This window comes from Carcharodon carcharias, assembly GCF_017639515.1.
Source record: "Carcharodon carcharias isolate sCarCar2 chromosome 29 unlocalized genomic scaffold, sCarCar2.pri SUPER_29_unloc_15, whole genome shotgun sequence".
Classification (NCBI taxonomy): domain Eukaryota; kingdom Metazoa; phylum Chordata; class Chondrichthyes; order Lamniformes; family Lamnidae; genus Carcharodon; species Carcharodon carcharias.
In genome coordinates this window covers 370,140-388,231 of record NW_024470660.1, presented here as the reverse complement: position 1 = coordinate 388,231, position 18,092 = coordinate 370,140, and the positions used below count along the sequence as shown (strand labels likewise).

The 18,092-nt window shown below is 46.5% G+C and overlaps 1 protein-coding gene across 1 annotated transcript in view; it reads right to left on the bottom strand.

Annotated features, from left to right (window-relative positions):
- LOC121274000 overlaps window positions 1-18,092 on the bottom strand; it is a gene marked incomplete at its 5' end in the record, with an annotated part of 117,268 nt that overhangs the window by 35,510 nt on the left and 63,666 nt on the right. Inside the window, 2 exons of the mRNA XM_041181134.1 lie at window positions 709-984; window positions 6,979-7,365. Of these exons, the coding sequence (XP_041037068.1) occupies window positions 709-984; window positions 6,979-7,365 (663 nt within the window). The remainder of the gene's footprint in view (window positions 1-708; window positions 985-6,978; window positions 7,366-18,092) is intronic.

The following is an 18,092-nucleotide window of genomic DNA, read 5'->3' as shown; positions in this document are numbered from 1 at the left end:
TCCGCAACCACCTTCCATCCCTACACCCCTCCCTACCTATGTAACCGACTCCAGCCCCCACAAACCTCCCTATCTCTGTAACCTCCTCCAGCCCCCACAACCTCCCTATCTCTGTTACCTCCTCCAGCACCTACAACCCTCCCTATCTCTGTTACCTCCTCCAGCCTCTACAACCCTGCCTATCTCTGTTACCTCCTCCAGCCCCTACAATGCTCCCTATCTCTTTTTCCTCCTCCAGCCTCTACATCCCTCCCTATCTCTGTTACCTCCTCCAGCCTCTACAACCCTCCCTATCTCTGTAACCTCCTCCAGCCCCTACAACCCTCCCTATCTCTGTAATCTCCTCCAGCATCTACAACTCTCCGAGATCTCTGCGCTCCTCCAATTCCGGCCTCTTGACCATCCCCTGATTCCTATCGCTCCACCATTGGCGGCCGTGCCTTCAGCTGCCTGGGCCCCGAGCTCTGGAATTCCCTCCGTAAACCTCTCCATTTCTATCTCTCTCCTCATTTCAGACACTCGTTAAAATCCAGCCTCTTTCTCTGAGCTTTCAGTCCCTGTTCTAATATCTCCTTATGTATCTCGGAGAGGCACAGGGTGAAAAAAGCAGGGAGGTGATGCTAGTTATGCTAAACCACAGCAAGGAAGCTGCCCTCAGACAGAAAGTGTTTGAGTTTTAAGCAGAGACAGGGGGAGTAAAATGCTTACATTGTACGTTCAGGTGGGTGATGTTGGAGGTGCTGTTACCCACTGGGTTCCTCGCTGTGCAGTAGAAACCTGCATCATTCTCCCGTGTTACAGGAGTGAAGGAGAGAGAGCGGCTACTTGTGTTTAACTGGGTGCTGGTGTTCCCCTCGATCCTGAACCAGGTGTAATGAGATATCGGTGGGACACTTTCACTGGAGCAGGTTAATGTGATATTGCTTCCCTCTCTTATCCCACCTGAGGATCTGCTGATGGACACCATCATCTCCTGTGGGGGATCTGGAACAAGGACAGAGAACAATCAGCAGGTAATCCCCACACCCCACAGCTCTCTGAAATCTCTGCGCTCCTCCAATTCCTTGCACATTCTCCCATTCCCATCTCTCCACCATTGGTGGCCGTGCCTTCAGCTGAGAAACCCTCCAGTCCAGTCTCTAGTGCGGAGTTCAGATCCCCTCCCACAACTCTTTCTCCAGGACATCGATGACTGTTTCGATGCTGCTTCATACTCAATCTGTACCTGGGAAGATTTATCTATTTTGCTTCCAATTTTCCCCCCTCCATCATTCTCACATGGTCCATCTCTAACACTTCCCTTCCCTTCCTTGATCTCCCTGTCTCAACTTCTGGTGATAGACTTTCCACCAATATCTATTACAAGCCCACTGACCCCCACACAGATCTCGAATTCAGTTCCTCACACCCCACTTCCTGTAAGGACTCCATCCCATTCTCTCAGTTCCTTCACCTCCGTCGTATCAGATCCGATGATGCCACTTTCCAAAACAGTCCTTCTGACATGTCCTCCGTCTTCATTAACCTAGGTTTCACACCCACGGTGGGTGACGGGGCCCTCAACCATGTCTGGCCCATCTCCCACGCATCCACCCTCACACCTTCCTCTCCCTCCCAGAACCATGATAGGGTCCCCCTTGTCCTCACTTATCACCCCAACAACCTCCGCTTTCAAAGGATCATCCTCCGCCATTTCCCCCAACTCCAGCATGATGCCACCACCAAACACATCTTCCCTTCACCGGACCCTGTTGGCAATCCATAGGGATCATTCCCTCCAGGACACCCTGGTCCACTCCTCCATCACCCTCAACACCTCAACCCCCACCCATGTCATCTTCCCATGTAATTACAGAAGGTGCAACACCTGCCCCTTTACTTCCCCCCTTCTCTCCATCCAAGGGCCCAAACACTCCTTCCAGGTGAAGCAGCATTTCACTTGCACTTCCCTCAATTTAATCTAATGTGTTTGCTGCTCCCAATGTGGTTTCCTCTACATTGGAGACACCAAACGCAGATCGGGTGACTGCTTTGCAGAAGACCTTTGGTCTGTCTGCAATCATAACCCAGATCTCCCTGTCGCTGGCCATTTTAACACCCCGCCCTGCTCTCATGCCCACATGTCTGTCCTTGGCCTGCAGCATTGTTCCAGTGAAGCTCAACACAAACTGAAGGGACAGCACCTCATCGTCCGACCAGGCACTTTACAGCCTTCCGGACTGAATATTGAGTTCAACAATTTCGGATCATGAACTCTCTCCTCGATCTTCACTGCTTTTTGACCCCCTTTTTTATATATTCATTTTAATTGTTTTATTTGTTAATTTTTTTCCACTTATTTTCAATATTATTATTTGAAATTCATTTCCATTTTTATTGATTGTTTTATCCACAGATTTTAGTCTATTTTCGATCTTTATTCCCTTCACCGTCCCCTCCCCCTTCCACACCCCCACGAGGGTCATCTGTCTCTTTCCAGAGTGCTTACCCTGGTCCGCCCATTATCACACTCTGCTTAATGTCACCATTAGCACCTCCTTTATCCAATACCACCACTGTTAACAACCCTTTGACCTTTTGTTTATGACATCTTTCACAATCTCTCCATTGCCTCCACCTATCGCTGGTTTTCTATCCAGCTCCACCTGTCCCATCGCCCCCCCTTAGACAGGATATATTTCACCACATGTCTACTTCCCTTTAGCTCTGAAGAAGAGTCATACGGACTCGAAACGCTAACCCTGTCTTTCTCTCCACAGATGCTGCCAGATGCTCAGAATCAGCTGGATGGACAGAAAGACCAATGAGTGGATTAGATCAGGAGGAGACGTTCAGCAATTAAAAGGGTTGTTCAGGACAGTTAGAGAGAGAAAGGTCGTCAAGTACGGAGATTGGAAACGAAGACCTGACTGCCTTGTCCTGACAACCATTGAAGGAGAAACTGAGAGCAAAAACAGAAAGGGAGAGGAAAGATTGGATGTGTGGATAACGTGGACTGAGTGAGGATTGAAGAAAACTGGATTAAAAACAACACGATCCCAATGGCTCCACAGAGACCACGGTGACAACAAACAAACAAATGTATCTCCACACTCACGTTCCACAGTGATGGTTATGAACCCCTCCACTGCTCCATGTTCATTCTCTGCCACACACTGATAGTCTCAACCTTGGCCCCCTCTGCCCTATCAGGTAGGGATAAACAATCCCAAGGGTCATTACAAGAAAGAGCCCTCCCTGGTCAATATAACTCATTAAAAAAAGACCAGTTTTGTCTTCAACCAAGTGATGTTTGTGGGATCTTGCTCTGCACATTTTATTCTATTACAGCTAATATAGAATGAAGGGTGTCCATACTTACATTGCACCGTTAGTACAAGGGTCCGCTCCGATGAAACAGATGGATATCTCACTCTGCAGCTGAGAGTGTGTCCGTGGTGTTTGAGTGATGGGATGAGGGTCAGAACAGAAGTATAGGTCAGAGTGACACCATGCTGAGTTACAGTGTTTGAGGCTGATCCAGGTACGTCAGTGGGAGTGTCCCAGGTTAAGACAGGTGCTGCTGTTCCATTGCACGTTGTGCTGAAGGTGCAGCTTACATCCACACGCTTTCCTGCAATAATTTCAGCAGGGAATATCGTGGATTTATCTGTGAAATCTAACAGACAGAGAATGGATCATTTTAGAGAAATATAACGTGAAGCATCAGTTCAAATAGAAATCACAGTCCCACAAGAGAAAGCACTTTTGCAAGGATGATATCAGATCTGAGAGGTTGCAATGATCAGGAGAGAATTTCCTATTTTCAGACTTAGTGGAGTTTCTGTCACTCAGATGAATTCACTTCCACTTCGAGACAATTGAATTGACAATCCCAGGTGAGGGTGGGGGAGCAGCTCACAGTTCCGGGCAAACAGGCTTGTTACTTTCTCCGAAATCTGACAGATTTAAATTCTATCCTGTCCCCAGCAGGAGAGAAAACATTTGAACCAATCACTGAAACGGCATCTAAAGCAGATGATCAGGTTATTGATCACATTGCTGTTTCTGGGAGCTTCCTGTGCACAAATTGGCTGCTGTGTTTCCCATATAACAACAAGGCCAAATTTCAAGAATTATTTCATTGGTTGTGAATCCATTTGCGACGTACAGAGGTGGTGAAAGGCACTATAGAAATGCAAATCTTGCTTTTGTCGATATGTAAGACATTCAAACAGCGTTAGGGAGATCAGTGGGAGTGGATAACCTGATAACATTGATGGACACAGTCAATACATTTAATCATTGATATTAAAGTGAGTATTAGAGTTTGCTTTAGGACTGAACTGGAAGCTATCAGCAGGTTATTGAGAATCAGACAGTGTGTTATAATAAGCTGTGTTTTGTGTTAATATGTAAACGTCACAGTTTGTGTTATTTCCCATTGAGTGTTGAACGTGAATTGTTGAGTAATTATAACTCAGCACTTACCAGAAACGTGAAGCTGGGTTACAGGGTAATAGTTATGGCTCAGACCATTGTCAAATTCTATTCTGAAAAAATAAGGTCCTGCATCTTCCCGTCTGATGTTGTTTTTAATCAGATCAGCGAGAGTAGGCTCGAGGGGCCGAATGGCCTGCTCCTGTTCCTATTTCTTATGTTCCTACATTCTTAGCATCTTAAAATATCAAAGCTGCAGAATAAACATGCAAGTTTGTGACCCGCTCGACACACCTTCCATCTGGGGGGTCCCATGGGGAGGACCCTTCCTGAGCCAGATCCACCAGCCAACATGGTCTGGATCCGAGCACAGGAGACACGGGGGGGAGTGACTAACAGGCTCCTTGTGACAGGCCCCCTCTGTCCAATGGCTGGCTTTCAGCTGCCAAGGCCAGAGTGGTCCTTGCTAAAACCAGCTCAGGACAGGCCAGGACCCCTGTGCAGACCCCCTCCAGCGCTGCAGCCTCTGTACAAACCCCTCATGCGCTTGTGGAGAGACACAAACAAGGCTGCACATTACCGAGGAGAGTCCCCTCTACGGACTAAGGGGCTGACTCATCAGCTTAAACTCAGCAAATGAGGAGGCTCTCGCTCGGTATCGGGGCTTGGCATTCGCTCAATAAAAATAATCAAATTACATTTTGGACAGAAATCTAAGGAGGTTGTACATTCCCTCAAAAATAAGACTCAAGCTGGGGTCGAGGATCAAAGGGCAACAACTTATATTTACACAACAACTTTAACATGACAAATCACCCCAAGGTGCTACACAGGAGCGTCATAAAACAAAGTATGTCACCCAGACACATGTGGAGATATTAGCGACAGCTGACCAGAAGAGGTCGGTGTCATGGAGAATCTTAAAAGATGGATAAAAGGGATAGTGAGAGAGAGAGAGAGAGAGCGAGAGAGACAGTGAGAGAGAGGGAGAATGAGAGAGAGAGAGAAAGAGGCAAAGAGCTTCAGGGAGGGAATTCCAGAGCTTAGGGTCCAGGCAGCTGAAGGCACGGCCGCCAATGGTGGAGCGATGGGAATCGGGGGAAGCTCAAGAGGCCGGAATTGGAGGAGCGCAGAGATCTCCGAGGGTTGTAGGGGCTGGAGGAGGTTAAATAGATAGAGAGGGGTGCAGGGGCTGGAGGAGGTTACAGAGATAGGGAGGGGTGCAGTGGCTGGAGGATTTTACAGAGATAGGGAGGGTGGTAGGGGCTGTAGGTGTTTATAGAGATAGGGAGGGTTGTAGGGACTGGAGGAGTTTGCAAGGGCAGAGAGGGTTTTAGGGACAGGAGGAGTTTACAGGGATAGGAAGAGTTGAAGGGACAGGATGAGGTTACAGAGATAGGGAGGGATGTAGATGGCTGGAGGAGTTTACAAGGATAGGGAGGGTTGTAGGGGCTGGAGGAGGTTACAGAGATAAGGAGGGTTGAAGGGGCTGGATGAGTTTACAGAGATAGGGAGGGTTGTAGGGGCTGGAAGAGGTTACAGAGATAAGGAGGGTTGAAGAGGCTGGATGAGGTTACAGAGATATGGATGGTTGTAGGGGCTGGATGAGGTTACAGAGATAGGGAGTGTTGTAGGGGCTGGAGGAGGTTACAGAAATAGGGAGGGTTGTAGGGGCTGGATGAGGTTACAGAGATAGGGAGGGTTGTAGGGGCAGGATGAGGTTACAGAGATAGGGAGGGTTGTAGGGGCAGGTTGAGTTTACAGAGATATGGAGGGTTGCAGAGGGCTGGAGGAGGTTACAGAGATAGGGAGGGCTGTAGGGGCTGGAGGAGATTACAGAGATAGGGAGGATTGTAGGGGCTGGAGGAGGATGAGGAGATTACAGGGATAGTGAGGAAACAAAGATGAAAATTGTGACATTGAGACTTTGCTTGACCAGGAGCCAGTCTCGGTCATCGAGCAGAGCGGGTGATAAGGGAATGGTACTTGGTGTGAGTAAGGAGGTGTTCAGCAGTTTTGGATGGCCTCAGGTTTATGGAGTGTAGAGCGTGTCAAAGGCTGCAGACAGATCGAGAAGGAGGAGGAGGGAAAGTTTACCTTTGTCACAGTCACACAGGATGCCATTTGTGACCTTGATAAGAGCTGTTTCAGCACAGTGGCTGGGGTGCGAACCTGATTGGAGGGATTCAAACATGGAGTTCCGGGAAAGATGGGAACGGATTCGGGAGATGGAAACACGTTCAAGGACTTTGGAGGAGGAAAGAGAGGCTGGAGATGGGACAGGGGTTTACATGGACAGTGTGAGGGGTGGAAGGTGTAGTGGGGAGGAGACACTTCACTCAGGGGGGAGGTGTCATCAGCCCTCAGCTCGGTTTACGTTACAGCTATGATGTGGATTCAATCACACACAATAAGCTCATGGATCTGGGAGCAGAAATAGACAAATCATTAAAAATAGTGACGCTGGTTAACACGGTAAGAAAACAAGCAAATCAAACACTATTATTTCCCATTGAGTGTTGGATGTGAATTGTTGAGTAATTATAACACAGCACTTACCAGAAACGTGAAGCTGGGTTACAGGGTAATAATTATGGTTCGGACCATTGTCAAATTCTATTCTGAAATAATAATATCCTGCATCTTCCCGTCTGATGTTGTTTATAATCAGGGAACAGTCGCCATCTTTCAGGTCTCCAGACAGCCGGGTCCGATGGTGGAACCGTGGTAACTCGTGACTGTGATCCTTGGAGTGAAAGGCTATGGTCCCTCTAGACCGTGTATTCCATGTATTCCATGTGTACCATTTCACATACCAGATTCCGACACGTTCTCTCCCTACTAAATGTGCTGGATAACTGTAATTACATGGAATCTGTACACACGAACCTTCCTGCACTGTCACCTCTCGTGGAGTGTCACCTTTCCACTCTTGTGACAGTCCAACTGTGGAGAGAAATATCAATATTTAACTCTGTGTGTTTTGTCGATCCACTAGACTCGATATCCACCCCCTCCATCACTGGGGCACAGTGGCTGCAGTGTGGACCATCTACAGGACACCTAATGATCTCCACAAGTTTTCACAATGATGGAAGAGATTCGACACACAAGCGGACAAGTTCATTCTACACTGGTTCATGTTCCTAAGGGACCCTGTTTGTGCACAAACCTGCTCTCCAACAGAACTGAAGTTGGGGAAAATCCATTTGGAATTCCACTGTCCAGGGCATTGTGTTAACTTGCTGAGTTTGTTTTAAATCTAACATCTATTTTTGGTCTGTTGCCTTAAAGGGAGTGTAACTGGGAGTCAGGTTAATTAGGAATTTTAGGAGTCATTATAGCAGTCATTGTAGTCTTATGCATGTGCTTGAAATCTTTTATTTTGATGACAAATATTTTAATTTATTTTTTTAAATCTCTAAAGGTCTTGGTGGACTTATGGCTTCTGAATTCAGTGCACACATCTCATAATAAATAAAAAAATGAAAAATCATTATGATCGTGTGACCATCTTTCTCTCATGGACTTGGTCTGCCTGGCACACATCACCTGCCAAGTGATAACACTGTTGTAATATGCCTTTCAGGGACAGCAGCATGACATCACTCGAGGGGAAGTGTGTCATGTGATTTTTAGGAACTTGGGTTGGCTTAAGGAAGTTCTATGTGTATTTGTGTGTGTTAGGCATAAGGTATATCTTTAGGTTCAAGTTTAGTTTGTATTTCTGTATTTGGGTGTTTAGAAAAGGGGGAACTTGAGTTTTGGTTTCACTTTAAATGTAGCCACCTATCTAATGAGTTTTTATGAAGTCAAAACAAACACAAGGTGTAACAAACTGTGCTGTTGCCTAGCAACAGTGATCCAGAGGGAAGGACCCACAGAGACAGAGAAAAACAGAAAAGTACTTTCAGTTCTGTTGAAAGGAGTTGCCAGGAGAAGCAGCAAAGGAGCGGGACAGATAGTCAGTCCCAAAGTAAAGAAGAAGCCAAAACCATCGAGTGGAACAGGAGAAAGGGCCCAAGAAGACCTTCTGGTCAAATCTGGAAAAGGCCCTGTTAAGTGAAGTTAAGAGTGAGGAGCAGAAGAAGGCTTCAAACATAAAGGGAGAAAGCAGCAGGACACAGGCCTAAAGCAAAATAGGCTTGCGAGAAGCCAGAAGATCCTAGGAGACACCACAGGTTGGTGACTCATTACTACGGCCATGTGAATCCTGGTGTGCCATTGACACGGCTGAGCATTGGAGAGACAGGGCGTGGAAGGAAGGCTGAATGCACGTGGCGATCCAGGGGGCAGCAACATGGGAAGGAGAGTTTGAAATAGTGAAAGTGGCCCCTTGTGGAAGGTGTCTGAGTGAAAGTGTCATGTTGGAGAAGATTCCAAAGTGAGTTCTTGGAGAGTGGAGATTGGAAACCCTCATATGGATATCTCAGTTCAGTGAGACTGGTTGCCTCACAGTGTAACAAGCGTCTGGGGTCAGATGAGGAGGGAGCCATAGCATTTGTTCCAAGTGGGTTCTGTCAATTTCTTTCAGAATGTGGTGTCCCTGACCACAGGTCGTCTATTGGTTTACATGGACTGTGTACTTAGTGTGAACATGAGAGTATAAGATAGCTATTGTAACTTGCGTTCTACTTATGAATCTGTAAAGGTATAGGTCTGGGTGAAGGGGTAATGTCATATAGTTTGTCTTTCCTAGTTTAATAAATGCTTTATTCTTTAGTTAGAAGTTCATCAGATGACTCCTGTGACTCTGTTCAGTAGCCGCACTCCACATTCCTAAATAAAAAATAAAAGTTAGGACCTATCAAGCTGAGCTCCACCCTGGGATCTGACTTGCCCAGTAGTAACATCAGCTGGGATGATAACACCATCCAGTCCAAGTTTCACTTTGGCCTGTGAGCAGAACACAGCTCACACAGTTTGGCTGCAGGTGTCTCCCAGCTTTCTATCCTTGTATATCTGTTCTCATGTCCCTATTCTAAATAACTGAACCCACAATGTATTTACCCAATTCCGTATCAGTGGCTGGTGCCTTTATATCATTATAAAAAGACAACATGGTGATCAGCAGTGGCCAAACATTCTGGCAGCAAGATTCAGTACAGGTATGACGTGGTGAACATCCTTAGATCGAGTTACATTACATGAGACGACCCTCGACGCTTTGGTCAGACCACAACAGAGACACAGCATCAGAGAGGGTTGAAATCGCAGTGCACTGACTGCTCAGGAAACCTTTGAAGACACAGTGATGGGAAAGAGCTCAAGTAAAGAGCTGGGGAGCAGACGGATCCCTCGTGGTGATCCTCGCAGGTCAACGAAGCTTACAGGTCCTCAGTACAACATCAATTGTTGACACACTCACTAGAACATCCAAACCTAGTGAGACGTGTGGAAGGTGTGGCCTTCTGCAGGCACCAAGGAAATACCCAGCTTTCCACCAATCCTGCAAGGCTTGTGGCAGAAAGGGCCATTGACAGCGGCAGGGCATTAGAGCAAAGGCTGATGCAGCTACAAAGAGCCGTGCGCTGATCCAAACAGACCCTACACAACGGGGAACCTTCAGGCAATAAGAATCACCCATCAGGAACACATACATGTGGTGACTGACAAACCAGGAAATGGCGATGATGTACACGACGAGACGAGGAGCGGTGATCGATATTCCACCTCTCACACATATCCTGATGTGGCTTGCCAATAAATAGTGGATTGTTGTCTTTATTGATCTCTCTGGGCACATCAATTAAACTGAAAATGTCCCATAGGGGTGGGATTTTCTGGCCCCACCCACTGCCAGGATTGTCTGGTCTGGCCAAAAGCCAATGTATTTATGTTTGTCCCAGTTTCACATACTACCCTTTCACCTCAGTTCATGACATAACATTGAAATATGCAGAACGTTTCAACAATATTGGCAGTTTCAAAGGAGCTCCAACATTACACCTGCTGGAGAATGCAAGTCTGTCAATTGATCTAGTCCATTTAGCACAACACAAATGCCAGCAGCTGCAAGAGGGAATGGTGAAAGATTCTACACTACAGAAACTGAGGAAGCATTATTGAAGGATCTCCTGATTCAACTTGACCTTATTGGGATGAGCAAGGCATCTCCCGGGGAGTCATTTCTAAAGACAGGCAGGGCATCATACTGGAATCTTTGTGATCCGATATTCTTCAACAACTTGGCAGTGGGAAATGGTGGGGACAGCCTGTCAAGGTAAGAACATGAGAGGCCCATTGGCAGGTGTCAGTACTGTCCACATGTGTGTCCATCTCAGGCTGTTGGCTGGCAGAGTCCTTACAAGGCTTTGAGATCACCTACACCATTTTCACTGTGACTCTCGACACTCCACTGTGCCTGCTCTTGGACAATGTCCTTTACAGCGCATCGAAGGGAGGGGCTGCGGAACCTGCAATATGAAAAACTGCCCAGGGATATGTCCAATCCAGCAGGACAAATCCAACCTGGCCAATCACCACCTTATCAATTTACTCTTCATCATAAGCAAAGTGATAAAGGTGTAATGGACAGTAAGAGGCATTGACTCAACAATAACCTGCTCATCCAGCATGGTGCTAGTGCCACACAACACAATGGAGGGTATCCTCAATGAAAGGACGGGACTTCATCTCCAAGGTTTCTGTTCAGGACCAGGGTCCTATGGAGTCATTACACACAAAGGCTCAGCGGTGAGGCCTAACCGAGGATAAATCAGATCCATTCCCGCTCCTCAAACACCGTACAGTCCTGTTGCATGGAGTCATCGGGCTGAATTTTCCCGTTGGTGAGCAGGGGGCGGGGTCTGCTCAGCGAAACTATGATGATGCGGGATGACATCAGGAGGAACCCCTGACATCATCCTGCCCCATTTAAATATCCAGGCCCACCCGCCCGACAGGCAGGAAATTCAGCCCATAGAGTCATAGAGTCAGAGGGGTCTACAGCACGGATAAAGGCCCTTCGGCCAATTGAATCTGCGTCGGTCAAACAAGTACCTAATTATTCTAATCACATTAATGCACTGGGCCCAAAGCCTTGTATGCGATGGCATCGCAAGTGCACATCCAAATACTTCTTAAATGTTATGAGGGTTTCTGCCTCTCCCACCCTTTCAGGCAGTGAGTTCCAGATTCCCACCACCCTCTGGGTGAAAAAACTCTCTCTCACATCCCCTTTAAACCTCCTGCCCCTTACCTTCAATCTATGCCCCCTGGTTATTGATCCCTCCACCAAGGGGAAAAGTTCCTTCATGTCTACCTTATCTATGTCCCTCATAATGTTATACATCTCAATCATGTTCCCCCCTGAATCTCCACAGCTCCAGGTTAACTAACCCCAGTCTATCCAATCTCTCCTCATAACTAAAACTCTCCAGCCCAGGCAACATCCTGGTTAATCTCCTCTGCACTCTCTCTAGTGAAATCACATCCTTCCTATAATGCGGGTTCCAGAACTGCACGCAATACTCTAGCTGTAGCCTAACCAGCGTTTTATACAGTTCCAGCATAACCTTCCTGCTTTTATATTCTATGTTCGACTAATAAAGGCAAGTATTCCATATGCCTTCTTAACCACCTTATCTACTCCCTTAAGGGAACAGTGGACATGCACACCAAGGTCCCTCTGATCCTTGTTACTTCCCAGGGTCCTACCATTCATTGTGTATTCCCGTGTCCTGTTTGTCCTGCCCAAGTGCATCACCTCACACTTATCCAGGTTAAATTCCATTTGGCACTGATCAGCCCATCTGACCAGCCCGTCTATATCCTCCTGTAATCTAAGGCTATCCTCCTCACTATTTACCATCCCACCAATTTTCATGTCATCTGCGAACTCACTGATCAACCCTCCTACATTCAAGGTTAGACCATTTAAATATACCACAAACAGAAAGGGACCCAACACTGATCCCTGTGGAATCCCACTGGACACAGGCATCCAGTCACAAAAACACCCCTCGACCATCACACTCTGCTTCCTGCCACTCAGCCAATTCTGGATCCAATTTGCCAAATTGCCTTCGATCCCATGGGCTCTTACTTTCGTTTACAGTCTCCCAGGCGGGACCTTATCAAAAGCCTTGCTGAAGCCCAAGTTGACTATGTCAAATGCATTGCCCTCAACTACACACTTAGTCACCTCTTCAAATAATTCAATCAAACTGGTCAGACATGACCTCCCCTTAACAAAACCATGCTGACTGTCCTTGATTAATCCCTGCCTCTCCAAGTGTAGATTAATTCTGTCCCTCAGAATTGCTTCCAATAGTTTCCCCACCATTGAGGTTAGCCTGACTGGCCTGTAGTTCCCTGGTTTATCCCTTCCTCCCTTCTTGAATAACGGTACCACATTGGCTGTCCTCCAGTCCTCTGGTACCTCTCCTCTGGCCAGAGAGGTATTGAAAATTATTGCCAGCACCCCTGCTATCTCCTCCCTTGCCTCACTCAACAGCCTGAGATACATTTCATCTGGGCCTGGAGATTAATCTACGTTTAAGCCTGCCAGATAACTTAGAACCTCCTCCCTTTCTATTCTAATTTCTTTAACTATATCACAGTCCTTCTGCCTGATTTCCATACCCACATTGTCCCTCTCACTTGTGAACACTGACACAAAGTGTTCATTTAGAACCCTACCTATGTCTTCCGGCTCCACACACAAATTACCAAATGGTCCTTAATGGGCCTTACTCTTTCCCTAGTTATCCTCTTACTCTTAATGTACTTGTAAAATAACTTTGGATTTTCCTTCATTTTTCCTGCTAATGTTTCTTCATGCCCCCTTTTTGCTCTCCTAATTTCCTTTTTAACATTCCCCCGACACATTCTATATTCTTCTAAGGCTTCCTCTGTTTTGAGCCCTCGGTATCTGCCATAAGCCTCCCTTTATCTCTTTATCCAATCCTGTAAATCTCTCAACATCCAGGGTTCCCTGGATTTGTTGGTCCCACCCTTTGCCTTTACTGGAATATGTTGGCCCTGTCCTCTCCCTACTTCCTTCTTGAATGAGTCCCATTGCTCTGACGCAGATTTCCCTAAAAGTAGCTGCTCCCAGTCCACTCTGGCCAAATCATATTTGATCTTATTAAAATCAGCCTTCCCCCAATTAAGAACTCAGATTTATGGCCCATCCTTGTTCTTTTCCATAACAACATAGAATCTAATGGAATGAAGATCACTATCTGCACAATGCTCCCCCACTGATACCTCTACCATTTGCCTGGTTACATTCCTTAAAATTCAGTCCAGGACAGACCTCTCTCTTGTAGGATCTTCTATGTACTGGCTTAAAAATCTCACCTGCATGCATTTTAACAATTCTGCCCCCTCTAAAACTATCACACTATGACTTACCCAGTTATTGTTGGGGAAGTTGAAAACTCACACCATTACAACTGGATTATTTTTATACTTCTCTGAATTTTGCCTTTGTATCTGCACTTCTATTTCTCTGAGTGTCCCGGGGCCTGTAGAACACTCCCAGAAATCTGATTGCTCATTATTTGTTTTTAGTTTCTACCCATATGGCTTCATTTGAGGAGCCCCCTAAGGTGTCTTCCCTCCTCACTGCAATAATTGATTCCTTGATCGATATTGCGATACCCCCTCCTCTTTTAACTCCTTCCCTGTCTTGCCAGAAGACCCTGTATCCTGTAATATTGAGCTGTCAATCCTGCCCCTCTCTCAACCATGTCTCTGTGACAGCAATTACATCAAACATCCATGTGTTAATTTGTGGCCTCAACTCATCTGCTTTATTCATCAGATTCCTTGCATTAAAATAAATACAATCCACCCTTTCCACGCTATCTTGAGCCTTAACGGATCAAAAATTTCTCTGCCTTCCAGGTTCACTTGCTCTCTCTTCTAATTTTGGCTGTGCATCTCCCTCTGCTGAACCTCCTCTCGGGATCCCATCCCCTGCCATATTAGTTTAAAGCCTCCCCAATTGCATCAAGGGCAAAATGCAAATTGAAACCAGGGGCAACATCCAAGAATGACAATCCCACAGATCAATGTGAGCAATTAAAGACACCTCCAGACAAGGTTACGACCACAAGATCTGGGCATAACAGCAGATTACCTCTAGGCTTTAGAGACTCAAATATTCAACAGATCTATACACTTATGTCATTGTCAAGAAATATGAAAATGATACCAGAAACCTCTTGTTCCCTGTCCTTCTCAAAGATCCATCCCTGCAGCGGGAGCCTTAAGAGTTATTGATGTGGGACTTAATTGATCAGATTGTAGAATGAACCATAACAGAAGGAAGACATTTGGCCCATCGAGCCTGTGCTGGGCCTTTGAAAGATCTGTCCAATTAGTCCCACTCTCACCTCTGCTCTCTCCTCCACAGCTCTGCAAAATGTCTCCTTCAAGTATTTATCCAGTTCCCCTTCTGAAAGTTCCTGTTGAATCTGCGTCCACCGCCCTTTCAGGCAGTGAGTCAATGGTCTCTCTCTGAGCTGCAAAGTGCTAAGATTCTGTGAAATATAAACTCTGCAGCAGATCAGAGACAATCATGATAACTCAGAATATTTGACAGTTTTACACACAGACAGCTTTGCCTTCCTTCTCTCTTTCAGTTACGTTGCAATCTTTTTGAAGTTTTTAGCATGGTGAGAATGGACAGGAAGTGTGTCACTGAACAGCCTGTCTATTCTAGGAGCTGCTGTGTTGTCTTCATGGGAAATTCTGACTAAAATCAGCAAAAGACACAAATTTCAGGGCATTGTTATCTGAGTCTTATCATCAGGATAGACTTAATTCCCCAGTTTTTATCCCTGCTTCTCTATTCAGCTGATTGCCCCCCCTGTCACTCGCTGACCTACACTGGCTCCCAGTCCAGCAATGACTCAAATTTCAAATTCTCATCATTGATTTCCTATCCCTCCATCCACCCTCTCCACTCTCTATCCCTGTCACCTCCTCCAACCCTGAAACCCTCTGAGATCTCTGCTCTCCTCCAATTCTGCTGTCAGACAGGGAGTCAGTGTATATCAGTGAGCACAGGGCTGATGGGTGAATGGGACTTGGTGTGAGTTTGCACACTAGCTCACTGCTGAATCGGTTCCCAATCACAGCTCAATAAGAATGCTCCTTTACAAAGACTATTGACCATAAATCTGTCCGAGCTGACGATGATATTACCTTGGAGAAGTGACAGGAGGAAGTAAGATTTCCCGATCACTGTCCACTCACAGATACTTCATCAGCTGCTCACCCTCAAGCTGTGAAAGAGAAAGGAGTTAATGAGAACCCACCTCTTGTCGGACAGCTCTCGAGAGATCAGAACTGCTTTAAGACAATGTCTTCACTGATTAATTTAATTCTCTGTGGGATGATAGGTGCTCTGCAGAGAGTTACTAGGCTTTAAGAAAGCATAACATTGAAGGATTTGCATTTCTATATCGCCTTTCACCACCTCAGGATGTCCCAAAGCTCATGTCTCTGCACTTCCCTCATCTCTTGAGCTAGAAAAATATTCTGTATAACAGACTTGAGCCTCACACCCAGATCTCAATAATCAGTAGAAATCTTTCAAAGGCATCAATCATTGGAATCTGTCTTTATAAAGTCACAACATCAACAAAGGACGGTGTTGGTCGTGGTCGTTCCGTTACTTACCCAGGACCTGTCCGACTGCTCGCCTGGGGAGGAACTGCCCACACGCTCTGCTTGGGCTGAATGACCTCTTCCTGTGCTGCTCCCTCTGTGTATTTAATTAGAAAGGGTTGATGTGTCACTGTGAGACAAAATGTGAGGTGTTTGCTGTCAAGGTGTGAAAGCAGCTCTTTGCCTGTCACAGTAAGAAAACTGTTAACCCTATGTGTACCAAGAATGTGGCTGAATGACCATCGAATGTTCACATGAAATAGACTCGAGGGGGCTGAACGACCCTCTCCTGTTCCTGTCTAACAGGCTCAAGAGGACAGAATGGGATTCCTCCAGTCCCTGTTTAACTGGCTCGAGGGACTGAATGGGCCTCCTCCTGTTCCTGTGTAACTGGCTTGAGTGGTGATGATAGGTGCTCTGCAGAGAGTTACAAAGTTTTAAGAAAGAAAAACGATGAAGGACTTGCATTTCTATATCGCCTTTCACCTCCTCAGGACATCCCAAAGCTCATGTCTCTGCACTTCCCTCATCCCTTGAGCTAGAAAGATGTTCTGTATAACAGACTTGAGCCTCAAACCCAGATCTCAATAATCAGTGGAAATCTTTCAAAGGCATCAATCATTGGAATCTGTCTTTATAAAGTCACAACATCAACAAAGGACGGTGTTGGTCGTGGGCATGAATTCCAATCGTTCCGTTACTTACCCAGGACCTGTCCGACTGCTCGCCTGGGGAGGAACTGCCCACACGCTCTGCTTGGGCTGAATGACCTCTTCCTGTGCTGCTCCCTCTGTGTATTTAATTAGAAAGGGTGAATGTGTCACTGTGAGTCAAAATGAGGAAGTGGTTAGTACCAAGTGAGAAAGCAACTCTTTGCCTCGTACAGTTAGAAAACTGTTAACCCTTTGTGTGCCAAGAATGTGGCTGAATGACCTTCGAATGCTCACATAAAACAGACTTGAGGGGGCTGAATGACCTCCTCCTGTTCCTGTGTAACAGGTTAAATGGGCTGAATGGGCCTCCTCCTGTTCCTGTGTAACAGGCTCGAGGGGCTGAATGGGCCTCCTCCTGTTCCTGTGTAACAGGCTCGAGGGGCTGAATGGACCTCCTCCTGTTCCTGTGTAACAGGCTCGAGGGGCTGAATGGACCTCCACCTGTTCCTATGTAACAGGCTCAAGGGAACTAACTGGGCCCTTTCCTGTTCCTTTGTAACAGGCTCGAAGGGGCTGAATGGCCTCCTCCTATTCCTGAGTAAATAGCTCATGGGGCTGAATGTCCCTCCTCCTGTTCCTGTGTAAAAGGCTTGAGAGGTGATGATAGGTGCTCTGCAGAAAGTTACAAGGCTTTAAGAAAGAAAAACAATGAAGGATTTGCATTTCTATAGCACCTTTCAGCTCCTCAGGATGTCCCAAAGCTCATGTCTCTGCACTTCCCTCATCCCTTGAGCTTGAAAGATGTTCTGTACAACAGACTTGAGCCTCACACCCAGATCTCAATAATCAGTAGAAATCTTTCAAAGGCATCAATCATTGGAATCTGTCTTTATAAAGTCACAACATCAACAAAGGACGGTGTTGGTCGTGGAAGTGAATTCCAATCGTTCCGTTACTTACCCAGGACCTGTCCGACTGCTCGCCTGGGGAGGAACTGCCCACACGCTCTGCTTGGGCTGAATGACCTCTTCCTGTGCTGCTCCCTCTGTGTATTTAATTAGAAAGGGTTGATGTGTCTCTGTGAGACAAAATGTGAGGTGTTTGCTGTCAAGCTGTGAAAGCAGCTCTTTTCCTGTCACAGTAAGAAAACTGTTAACCCTCTGTGTACCAAGAATGTGGCTGAATGACCATCGAATGTTCACACAAAACAGACTTGAGGGGGCTGAATGGGCCTCCCCCTGTTCCTGTGTAACAGGCCCGAGGGGCTGAATGGGCCTCCTCCTGTTCCTGTGTAACAGGCTTGTGGGGTTAAATGGACCTCCTCCTGTTCCTGTGTAACAGGCTCGAGGGGCTGAATGGGCCTCCTCCTGTTCCTGTGTAACAGGCTCGAGGGGC